General features: G+C 38.7%; 1 protein-coding gene across 1 annotated transcript; it reads right to left on the reverse strand.

The window, feature by feature from the left end:
* Positions 1-884: 884 nt before the first annotated feature.
* On the reverse strand, positions 885-5,885 carry gorab (golgin, rab6-interacting). Its single transcript, XM_083561871.1, has 5 exons — positions 5,676-5,885; positions 5,257-5,569; positions 3,860-3,961; positions 3,629-3,769; positions 885-2,634 (listed from the first exon to the last, which is right to left on the reverse strand). Exons 1-5 carry the CDS (start codon positions 5,743-5,745, stop codon positions 2,247-2,249), a joined length of 1,014 nt encoding a protein of 337 aa, XP_083417997.1. The 5' UTR covers positions 5,746-5,885; the 3' UTR covers positions 885-2,246.
* Between the last annotated feature and the right edge of the window lie 7,526 nt (positions 5,886-13,411).

Consider the following 13,411-nt stretch of genomic DNA (forward strand, 5'->3'; position numbering starts at 1 on the left):
ACAGGCAGATGTACAGAAGAAACAGCTCATATAATGTAAGTGCACAATATTTTAGAAACACAGGCATCCCTTGTGAGACCAATAGAAAAACACACAAACATTGAACAATGCCTATACTGTCATAGGGAAAACACTGGAGGCTTTTATTCAGTTAAAATGTTTCACATTGTCAGTTTTTCTTTTACATTTAATAACAATATAACCTGCAATACACTTCATTTCCTAGTTTGCTGACACAAGAACTTCAAGGAAATCTATTACAAATTATACATTGGCAGGATGATGACACCCACAGTCAAACATAAAGATGGAATGGTTTGAGGTTGTTTTAGAGGGAACGTTAGACTTATTCTGATTAAAAGAAAAGCTGAATCAACACGAACCAATCTGGAACCGACTTCACCATACAACAGGTGTAATTGATCTGGGATGAACTGTATCACAAAATCAGAACAAAATCTCCAATTAGTAAACACCATTGGCATGTTTTATTCACATCTGCACATTTATATACATTTGTTTGGTCAAAGTAGATTTTCACACTATTAAAATTACTGAGTTTGTTACATAGAAACAAAAGGAACAAGCATGTGACTTAAAAAAAAAAAAAGTCTAGGTGTTTCAATACTTTTGACCGGATCTCTAATGATCTACTGTATAGTTTTTTTTTCTCAGAAAAGTGCAACTTAGCACAGCAATGATATATAGTTGTCTCTCTCTCTCGCTCTCTCTCTCTCTATATATATATATATAGTATACACACACACACACACACACACACACACACACATCTCAATAATTCAATACAAAAAAGTGAAACTTGTATATTATATAGATTAATCACACAGATATAATTCAAATGTTTATTTCTTTTACTTGTGATGATTTTGGCTTACAGCTAATGAAAACCCAAAATTAAATATCTCAGAAAATGAGAATATTGTGAAAAAGTTCAATATTGGAGACTCGTGGTGTCACACTATAATCAGCTCATTAAATTCAAACACCAACAAAGGTTTCTTGAGCCTTTAAATGGTGTCTCAATCTGGTTCAAGCTACACAATCATGGAGGAAGACTGCTGACTTGACAGTTGTCCAGAAGACGATCATTGACACCCTGCACATGGAGGGTAAGACACAAAAGGTCATCGCTAAAGAAACTGCTGTTCACTTCAACTAAAGACAGTCATCAAGCTCTATATAGGCTTGCTGACAAACTCATTAAAAAAACCTCAATTTATTGACTTCCCTGTATAGACAACAACAAATGTAGTGGTTAAAAAGTAGAAATGATTATCAAAATATTTAACAGCAATTTTTCTGCCACCACAAAACAAATACTGCTGTTTAGCAGCTTAAAGAAAAACAAAAACAAAAAAAGGCAACAAATAAGAAAAAGATTTTATTTACATGTATCAAACATGTAATAAATAGTCAAAATGTTATATATTTAAATACGTAGTAAATCTTTGAAAACACGTGAACCATTGCATCATTAATTAATAAACAGAAAACAAAACCTTGACCCCCCCCCCCCTTCCCCCCCCCCTGAAAGTTATACAATCAGCTGCTCTACACTTTCCATCGTGATGAAAAACGACAGTGTGAAATTTCGACCGGAGAACCTTGTGTCAAACTGGGGGTGAAAAGACGACAAGGCTCAAAGTCACTCTTGTGGAACCTGGAGCGAATAATCTCCATAAATTATTGCGTATCGCATTACCGCAGGGTAAATACTCTGCCTGGGTCTGTTCTCTATGCTGAATAATTCATAAGGGAAAGGGGGGAAAAACTGCACATGGATACAACGGTTGTTTTCTCTGTTTAACAGAATTGTCACAGCTATGCATGCTGCATAAGCACCCCACAGAGCTGCTTAATTATTGTGTAGTGTCAGAGCTTCTTGAGACTTTAAAAAAATACTGCATTTCAGCACAGTGTTGATGAAATTGATCAAACAAAAAAGTTTGATAATCGCTCATGGTGTTATGCAAAATTACAATTGATGGCATATGCTGTAGAGTATATACTTTTTTTTATTATTATATCAATAAAACCTTTATCCGGCACCCAACTTCTTCTTTTCCCCTCCACCAGAATAAATACTACTACGATCATTACTAATAGTTCAATTGTACTTCCATATTATTGATGTAGTGTGTGTGTGTGTGTGTGTGTGTGTGTGTGTGTGTGCGTGTGCGTGTGTGTGCGTGCGTGTGCGTGCGTGTGTGTAATTAAGAACGAGTTTAGCCCTCAGCATTTGCCGTCGCTCGGAGCATTTCCTTCTTCTGCCCTTCGCTTGTCACGCTCACTGCGTTCCCTGTATTAATATTTGGGCAGTCTGTTTGAATTGGACTGTCACTTTGGACTTCAGTCTTGCTGACCGGCGCGGGGTGGGCGGGGTTTTCTCTCTGGCCACACCCCTCCTCCAGGTCTGCCTTGGACTGCGCCGGCTCCTGCTCCGTGTTAAGCTCCAGCTGCAGCATTAGCTCCTCCAGTTTACGTGCCTTGCGCAGCTCGTTCTGCTGGATGATGGCACAGAGGTGCTCGGTTAGCTGCTCCTTAGACTCGGTCTTCTTGTGCAGGTCGAGCTTGGCTGCCACGTACTCGGCCTCGGCCTTTTCCAACCGCTTCCTGAACAGTTAGCAACGTTAGAACTTCAGGGAATGTAGTAATACAAAGGAGGCAATGGAATAAATTTGTAATTAGTGTTCAGATTCAAAATTGATCAAAAAGTGTCTAATAATAGATTCGGGCGTACAGTGACTGATGGACCGAAACGACCTCACTTTCTCTCTTAGCTGTATGTATATGATAAACAATATAAAGCTGATCTGAATAAATAGACAAGTGAAGGCCTTTCAATAGATTGTGGGCCTTGATGGACTAAAAGGATTCGGGTGCTCGGTTTGACTGAGATTAACTGATATTTAAAAAGATAATAGTCTTACTTGTGCTGTTTGAAACAAGGCAACAAATAGTATCGTTTCAATTCATATTTGTTGCTTTTCATTTTCGACAATCAACTATAATGTAAAACTTGCAGGCAAATACACAAACGTATAGATATACAGGGTGGAGGAGGGAAATGGGAAATTTTGGAACGACCTCGTTTTGAACCCCTTTGCCATTAGTTATAACAGAGCAGCGGAGCGGTGACAACGGGAGTCACTGTGAACGCTTTTTATAATATTGCTGTCATGAGGAACTCGGTAACGATGTCGAAATTCCTTCGAGCAGCACTCACACTATCTAGAATCTTGTAAAAGTCTTTGAGGTGAACGCTTGCTGCGCACCACTCCATTGCTCCATCATAACTTCTAGAAAAGGGTTCTAAACCAGGTCGCACTGCTTCTAAACAATAACCCACAACCCGGGGACAAGCTCCTAGTTCCACAAGTTCCCGCTTCCCTGCATTATCCAAATAACCCCAAAGTGCACATACACTTACGTGTCAGTAATAAAAGTATAACTGAGACAGTGTGTACGTGGACACTAGTATCAAGCACTGGAATCAACCAGCTGCAATCACACTAATCGAATCCTCTTTCACTTAAACTTGAATCACATGTTAAAAGCACACGTCCCGAAACCACTTCACAGGTTGAATAAAAACAGGATGCAATACCATGCGATAGAATACTCCAGACTGGCCTGCTCTATCAGACTCCTCAGGACACCGATATCGGTAGACACGGCATCATCCAGAACCTGAAGCTCCTTTTGAACTTTCTTCAGTTTCACCACTTCAGCTTGCGTCTGCTTCGACCTGTAGAAACACGTGGTTCCGGTTTTAACAGCGCAACGAGGACACGGTAGAACTTGAATGAAAGGAAGACCTTCGAGGGGTTAACCGTACTTTTCAGCAATGGTCTTAGCAAGCAGGGCTTTGGTTCTTTTATTCTTCTCTTCCATGATTCGCTGCTCCCATTGGAGGTGCTGCAGACGGGTCCTCTCTCGTCTAGAGTAAATAAAAATGAGATGGAAAGTAGAGAGTTATCAGGTGCTAACATTAATGACATTTGTTAGATGCCCCTTTCAGAGCAATTTACATCTCATTTATATCCTTATATCATTTATGAGGGTTTTCCCCCGAAAAGGACGTCACTATTTATTATTTTCATATTTGAACCATATAAAATATACGCTTATTAACACATTAAAAAGTATGTGGTTTTAACATTAGTTAGAAATCACCTTATTATTGGTGGATAATTCATTCATTTATTACATATTTGCATGCATAAGTGTAAATAACACGAAATACTCTATAAGCTCAAATCCTTGGTGGTCTAGTGGTTAGGATGCGGCGCTCTCACCGATGCGGCCCGGGTTCGATCCCCGGTCAGGGAACCAATCCCAGCCATTAGGGTTGCACAAGCCAGTGCACTCTTAGTGCCGGTCCCAAGCCCGGATAAATGGGGAGGGTTGCATTAGGAAGGGCATTCAGCGTAAAAACATGTGATCCGCTGTGGCGACCCCTAACGGGAGAAGCCGAAAGAAAGTTTACTCTATAAGCTCAAAAGTTAATGGACACCTGACCATCACACCTATACTTGCTTACTGGACATCCCACATTTGCTCTTATAATAATCTCCACTCTTCTGGAAAGGTTCTTTCTACTCAATTCTAAAGGGTGGGGATTTATAGAAATTCAGCTACAAGGGCATTAGTGTGATCACACAGGGATGGTGATTGAGGATGCCTGGGGTTCTGTCGGTGTTTAGGTTCATTTCCAAAGATGCTCAATGTGATAAGGAGAAGATCAGGGCTGTGTGTCTCTGTGGAGAACATTCGTGTTCTTTCTCTTGAACCTTAACACACCATAATCTTCCTGGCTTTGTGTACAATTGCACGGTCATGACGGAGCACAGGGTTTGGGCCTCTTGATTCCATTCTTAATGGAAGGGAAATTGTATTGTTTCAGCATACAAAGTTTTTATGTATACGAACGAGAGATTATTTTTGGGGGATAGAACCACACATAAAAGGTGTTGTCTTTCGAAATAATGAAAAAGACTCCTTGTGTTTAATTATATATGCAGAATTATGCAGATTATGCCTCTGGAATTTCTGGAAAGCTTTCAAAGAAGATGATCGGGAATCAGAAAGCGATTTCACAATTGGAAGAGATTGCGATTTTTTTTTGTTTGTTTGTGTGTTTTAAATAACCCTCTTCAACAGTAGTGTCTAACTTCAATTTGGCTAAATCTAAAGGTGTTCACCAGAAACCACCCCTGCATTAGACTTACTAACAATTCCACTTCCTGTTTGTCCAGTTCCTTCACTGCTGCAGGATCTTCAGGGTTGGGTGTCACAGAATCGGGTTCCGCCTGTTTTATATCTTGCTTTGGTAATATGTCCGGATTAGTTGGGCATGAAGCTGGAGGTGTGGGTGGAGGTGGGGGAGCTGGTTGTAGCTGCTGCTCAGGAGGCAGCGGAGAGTCGACAAGAGTCGCTTTCTGTTTGGCGGCCATGTGTAGCGCTTTCTCCCGCTGCAGCTGCTGCCTGCTCCGGTTAGTAGGAGCGGATCTCCGGCCGCGGCCCAGTGAAGCCATAACATTCTCATCTGACCAACAAAGAACGTATAGTTTACTTCGAAAATCCTGAGCAAAACCATACAACTAAAACGCGTTTATTTACAACTTTCCCCAAGTCAATGAAATTTGACTCACTCGGCTCGCCTTTCTGCTGTATCCTCCGCAGTTCCTCTTCAGAAAACCCGGCCCACGCAGCCATTTTCATAGACACAACACCTCTAAATATACATACTATATGAATTTAAGTCAACTATAAGTGTTGTTTCTGCATTGCGACCGGAGCTACTACACCAGTTTGCGAACGTTCCTTTCCGCCGCCATCTTTGTGTACAGCGGATGCCACGTGTAGGACCCGCAAAAGGACCCAAAATAGGTGTCTTTAAAACTTGCCTGTTTTTTTTTTAATGAAGAGGGGGAAAATCTTTTTCTATTAGATTTGTTGTCGTGTGCTGTTTTAAAGTTGTTGTTTTTTTCGTTTTTTTTTTTTTTTAATAGAAAACCTGTTCCTGAAATATATATATGTCATTTCTACTATACACAGTGGTACACAGTACACAATAAAAACAAGACAACGTTCTTCCAGAACCCTAGTTCTACACTAAACAACATAGAGCTACAAAACACAACACAAAGCTACATAAAGTGCAATCGAGTGCAATCCACAGAAACACAATTCAACAAGTCTCCTTTCACTGTAGCCACAACTGCACCGCCCACATACATTGTCTGTAGCATAAACATCGTTATTAACCTCATAAAATGACTGGGTTTTCCTTGCATTTTTGTGAATTTTTTTTCCAAGTGCATTATAGTTTTCCTGGGGATTTAAAATAAAGGCAAATGCTACAGGAAAGACAATGCAGAAGTATGAATGGTTCATTCAAAAGACTAATGACTGTTTTTTTCCACACAATATCAAGCATTTCTTAAAAAATTTACATTTTCTTCTCCTCTGTCAGCCATTGCGGAATAAAAAATAAGCAATTAGATCCACACGGATATATATGAGCTTGTGCGGTTTGCAACAGATGTGAAATGAGAGCTCTGACTATGAGAATTCTGATGTTATTGGACACCTGCTAGATGGCCCTGGTGTCGCCAACTTGAAATCTGAAAGGTTAAAGCAACAGCTTCAAGCAACATGTACTATAAGCTACAGGTGCCTGATCACGTGGTGTGATGGCTGAAATCTGATTAGGTAAAAACTCAAACAGAAACTTACTGTACTTGAAACAGCAAAACCAAGAGAAAAGCTATAAAATTAAGATAATTAATTATTTAGTAATTTAATACATATCCATTGAAAAAAAAACAAACATATTAAACATACGTTAGTGATGATGGATGGACATATAACTCCATCCATGGATTTGTAAAATCTACACCATTAGGCATGTGGTGGTCCGAATATTTTGTATGGTGTTTCTAATAAACCAGCAGTGAGTGTTTTGCACCGTTGGTTTTAGTTGGTAAAGTGTATGTGGTATGGAGAGGTCACTTTTCATGGATAGCAATGCTAACACTGTCAAAAACACACAGAGACATATTTGATTAGATCCTTTTAGCAAATTTGGGAACTGAAGATACTGGATGGCTAGTGAAGATGCATCTTTGATGCATGAAAATATGTATAAACAGTTATATGTTTGGCCATTCACTTGAGACTGAAAGAGTTGGTGTTTTATTATTCTGGGGGGATCCTGGGGGATGGAAAGAGCTTCAGTACACTGATTGAAAATTCCAGCTCTTATCACAGGACTGAATCTAAACTCAGAAGGCAGTGACAGAAAAGAGGTAACAATTTTGGAAAGTATTCTAAACAATTTTTCTCTTTTTTTCTGCCATTTTCTGTCCTCTATTTCTAAGAAATTAACAATAGGAGTCATTGTATGTAATACTTATTTGTTATTAGCTATTCATTTTATATCCCACATATTTGCCTTCATTAAATCATTTGCTTGAGTTTATAAACATCTTGGATTTTATAATCCTATCTCTCACTTTTACCCCTCTGTGTGAAATGTTTGTGTGTGAGTGAAGTGTGTGTGTGTGCTTATATATCTAAATGTATGTTTGTGTTGCTAATTTTGTTCATCTGTTTTCTTTCTATTGCTCCCTTCACTTTAGCCAGTCCTTTTATTCGACTTGTGGTCAGAGAGGTTGAAGGTCAGTCAAAGAACAAGCTCAGTCTAAACAGTGTAAAGCCTGCCAATGACATAGAAATGTCAAACAGCCCTATCAAATGTCACATTTCAGTTTCAGGGAAAAGCTCTGTGATTGGGACAGAAGTAAATGCAGATGGCTGACAGACTCTGTGAGGTCTTAGGAGCTGTTCAGGGTTAATGCTTATTGGTTATTTGTTTAGTTCCACTTCAGTAGTCGGTTATTATCACGTTGCAAAAAATAATTTGCCAGACGAGTTCATTTGTAAATAGGTCAGTATATGGTCAGGACTTAGAGGGAAAGAAATTTGCCTCAGAGAACTGTCTTGAACACTTGCATTCAAGCCACAATGGAAATGTTCTTTGTCCAACATTTCTGAGACAAAATATCAAGCGCACCTAATTCCTTTAGAAAAGCAACATGCCATTAAGTAGCACGTTTTCTGTGAGCGTTTTTAGTGGGGGGGGTTTTCTGGCAGATGCACTGCATGAAAATATGAAAATGTCAAGAAAGTAAGACAGTAGACTAACACTTTCACTTTTAAGCAACCATTTAAATGTAATTTGAAGACTGCGGTTGACACTCATTCAGACCACCAAAGGACAAACTTATACAGTACATGCGAAGGCGACACAGCGTAGGTTCAAGTATGTTTTGAACTACTGGGTGGCATTTGTGTGTGTTTTTTTGTCCAAACAAACTCAAAGTTTCCAACTTTAGATGATGGCCTAGCCCTCCCTTACTCCCCCGAACCCTTGTGACATGACGAAGCCTTTGAAACAGTGCCACCTTTTTTGAAGTTTTTTGGTGCCACCTGCCAATAGAAACACTGTATGCTGTCTTAAATGTTTTGCATAAAACGTGGCTGTTTTCCTAAATCCTTGCCTCATAATGATCACCTATTAATTCAGACATATTGGCAACCACTTTGACAGCTCCCATTTGATGTACTAGCCCTTTCACCCCAAAAGGTGGAAGGTTGTCATGACAGCAAACTTCATCCAGACAGGGAACCGTAAGTAAGATGAAAAACTACCTAAGTGATGGACGCACTCTCTCTCAATCTCTCTCTTCTCTCTTGTTCTTGTTCACAGTCACAGGCTGTATGTCAAACTGACGCCCATTTAGCCTGAATGCACTTGATTCTAATGCACCCAGGGTGAAGAGAAATTATACAGATGCCAGTTATGCCTTTATTCTCACAGAAGCATTTAACAAACTCTGATAATAGAAGAACTGAAAAAAAAAGTGTCTGTCCAAGACTGTCCATCTAATGGCCGAATATTTGTCAACTTAAAGGGAAAAAAACTACAGCAAAACCTGATCAGGGGCATCAGACACATGGACTGCAGTGGATTTGCTCTCAGATCCAATGGACAAAGACAGGTGACTTTACAAAGTGACTGTTATAGTTTACGTGGCAATTTTGTTAATGTCGACCCAAAGGACTGGATTGAACCAAACTCAAATTGGCAATATTCACCTTCTGAGGTAAATTGACCCAAACTATGTTTCAAGTTGCAACATTAGGCTGAAGTGTTCATATCCCATACATGGACCAGGAATAGAATAAATCCTTCTTTTTTAAAAAAAGAAAAAGTTAAAATGTGTTTCAATGCAGACTGAAGGCATCTCTGGATGGATTGCCCCCTATAGATATATATATATATATATATTTATGCAAGACAAGCATGATTTTTCTAGCAGGGGCATGTGTATTAACATTACCATTTGCTTTGCCACTGACTGAAATAACATGCTCGAGGCCAGTCACAATCTTTTTATTAAAATGATAGTCCTATTTACGAAATGGACGAGAACAAAGCTGCAAGATCTCCCGACACGTCTGAGACAGCGCCGGTTTCAGCCTCAGTAAGAAATAGCACTCACGAACGTAACATACTGTAGTCTTGAGGTGATTTCCTCAAAGCGAGGCTGATAGGAAAACATGATGCATTATGTGCGATTCTGCCAAAGGACACTCCTCGAGCCAAAAGCAACATATTTTCTCAAACACCAGCTGCAGATTCCAATACCCAGAACTATTTATTACTAAGATGAATTCCCATGTACAATGTCTTGAAGTTTTGAATTTATGTAAAGAAAAAAAAAGAACGAGGAAGCTCTACTGTACAGGTTTTAGTCAGATATATTTGCAGGCCAAGCAGCCCATGTCAACCAAACAGGACTAGGTATAACTCAGGGGGTAATTAAGGAGTAGTCAGGCAAGGCTTAGCAAGTGCACATGGTGCCCTTTCTACGACTTGATGCTATCAATAAAAAGCACACTTTGTGTAATCAGGCAGGAAACATTTCAAAGATAAACATCCAACATGAGGAGCCGACCTTAAGGAATGGAAGGTGGGGAGGTGAAGGGGGATGGCAAGTTAGGGATGATTAGGGGTCAGAGATGTCACTGCGCTCAGGTTGAACTGGGGGCAAATCTAATGGCTTGTTCAAGTCAGTTGTGATGATCAGACTTCCCCCACACATCTGATGACTCCACCATGCTTTTGTGCTCAGGACTCCATCTGTGACCCCTGAGCTGCCATCTGAAATGAGTTTATACTGCCCAGACAAAGTCTGTATGATATCATGCACTCAGTAAATACAATTTGTCTATTTTGAAATAAGGTTGTACCTCTACACTGTCACTGCCTTTGAAGTTCAATGCTGAATAGACAGTTTTGGTTTTAATTTCAATTCTTGTCTTTTTCTTTACATTCTGTTTTTCTTAACACTCATACACACACTGCGGCTCGGTAACCCAAGCCAATATGCCTCATCCTGCAGATATTCCTCTAATCTCATCACTCAGAATACTCACTCCTCCCTACAGTTATCTAGCTCTGCGTCTACTAACACTCTCAGCATTAACACACTTCTTCCAAAATCACATTCTTCTCATTTCCGGTGTCTTGACTCACAAAGAAAACCTAGCCAAGCTCATTACTCTTATACTTCAAGTGAACTCGTTGAACACTACATAGGTATTCCTCTGGAAGGACCAACTGAAAAACATATTTTATAAAGGGAATGTATCCCGCTTAGATGATATACACACATAAGTGAACAAATTCAAGATTTGCAATGAAATTCTGTTAGGATGCTGGGGGTCAGAGCACAGGGTGATCCATCATCCCTGGAGCACAGAGGGTTAAGAGCCTTGCTCAAGGGCCCAAGATTGGTGCTTACTACTTGTCCACTTGGTGACACTGGGGCTTCAACCCCCCCTTTTTGAACAGTAACCCAGAGCCTTCACCACTGAGCTACCACCTCCCCAGTGCCGCTAACCAACCAAACAACCTATGCTTTTGATTTATAATTATGTGAACAATTTATTTGCACTAACGCACATCTACTGTACTGGTCGGTCCTGCACTGTTACTGTTTATTGACTTGTGATGTTTGCACAAAATGTTGTTTTTACTCATGGGCTTTATGTAGTTTCTTAGTTCATTTTGCATTATCTTGTGTTAATTGATAGTGTTTCATGGACCACCTTGGTCCTAAAGGAACGTTGTTTGGTTTCACCAAATAGCAAACAACTATATCCCTGTTTCTAGACATTTTACCCATTCCATGCTGTTCTAATAGCAGATACAAAGTAAATCTTAAAACTATATAACTAAAGCCCATATCTGTCTTGTTAGACATGAATTATATTCTCTGGTAATAAGTATGGCAAATATATCCTTATATCCACTGTTTGTCTTTTTTGTTCCAATTCTACTGTGTAACTAAATTCTTGAAGTTTAGCAAAAAGTTTTGGGTTGTTCTAAAGAAAAAATGCTTGAAGCATTCTCATCAGCCTGTCAAATGAGACTCATAAATGACTAATGTCTAGTAATGTGTTTAATAATGTGTCAAATATATTGTTTTCTGTCAAAATATTATGTAATAACATCATTGTGGGTCAAAATATCTTAAATAATGCTAGGTGTATGTAGTTTTAGGTACTATAAAACAACCCAAAACATATATATATATATATATATATATATATATACACCCCCAAGCTTGTTATCATCAATATTTACATGTAGAATCACCTAATTAAATTAAACAACACAAAGTTTTTAATGACATAACATTTTAATGACATTTGAACTGTAAACAGAGTCTCCACAGAACCAAAGAGTAGCTGTTCCCATCAAATAAAATGTGTGCAGCAACCACTCTGTGGTCTGACTCACAGTAAGGGCAAACGAACGCAATCGCCACTCTTCATCTATGAAGTGCGCTGTGACACCCAAGTAGTTGTCATTGCTCACCGATGTCCAGTGATCTCCTGTGAGAGCGACATATTTTGCTTTCTCTAATATGTCCATCCTTCGCGCCCTCTCGCTGTCATACAAACTGTGTATTCTCGACATAATCGTTCTTCTCGAGGGTAGATTGTAAGACGTGTCTCCCGATGCAATTTGCATGATTTCTCTCAGTCCCTCGTCTTCCACAGTGCTAACTGGGCGGCAGTTTCTAGCTATCCATTTAGCTAAAGCATCGGTTAATTTATCAGTGACAGGTTTGGTCAATGGCCTGCCACGATTACTGTAGCACTCTAGTAACGTGGATTGGCGAGGCGCTCCTGTAGCCTCGCTAGTTATGTTGCTAGCACCTGGGTGCTTTGCTTTTAAATGGTAGATTAAAGACGAATTGCTTCTATAATATTTGAATTCAGCTTTGCAAATCATACACACCATCTTTGTTTTATCAAACAGGCCATCAGGCAACTTTTTAAATGTAAACATTCCTCCTAAAACTCCATCTTTGTTCATCTCCATCATGACAGGGTGACTGTTCGGCACATTCACAATAAGCAATAGGAAGTCATGGAAACGAGCAAAAAAAAAAAAAAAAAAAAAAAAAGTGCTGCGTCAATTGCGTTATTTTTTATAAACGCGTTAAACATCTAAAATTAATCGCAAAGATTAACGCGTTAATTCCCCCATCCCTAATATATATATATATATATATATATATATATATATATATATATATATATATATATATATATATATATATATATAGAGTATGAAACCAATTTTTTTCTTTCTGTCCATCTTTGTTTTTGTCTCTCCTTCCCTGTCTAATGATATCTCACTTTGCATGTGTCTCTATTTCTGTACATGTTCTGAGTCTCACTATCTCTCTATCTATGTCTGTCTCCCTGTGTCTATGTCTCACTATCTGTGTGAAGAACATAAATACTTAAGGGAGGTTTAACATATCTAGAAATACGTTTTCATAGCTAATGTTTGGTTTATTGTGATCTTTACTTAATGATCTATTGAAGAAATTTTATCTTTTGGCTCTTATATTGTTTGCAGTGTTTCTTTTTTTATATATTTAAAAATAAAAAAAAACATAATAGACATATAGCAATAGTGTAAAAAGTAAATTTCTTAATAGTAACTAAAATAAATAATAGTTAAACTGTCAGTTTTTTTGTTGGTCCATGTAAAGTGAAAAATTCCAGTTGAAGAATAAATTAATCATTATGATCAATTATATGTACAGCACCTGTACAGTACACTGTTAAGTATACTTAACAGTGTACTGTACAGCACCTGTACAGTACACTGTTAAGTATACTTACAGTACAGTACACTTCCACTTCCCAGTCTTCCTAGCTGTCTGTAAAGATGGATTGCTTTGTTGAAGACTATCCAACATGTAAGAAAATTGAACATCCATATTGTTTTTCA

This window comes from Silurus aristotelis (genome assembly GCF_946808225.1).
Source record: "Silurus aristotelis genome assembly, chromosome: 15".
NCBI classification, from domain to species: Eukaryota; Metazoa; Chordata; class Actinopteri; order Siluriformes; family Siluridae; genus Silurus; species Silurus aristotelis.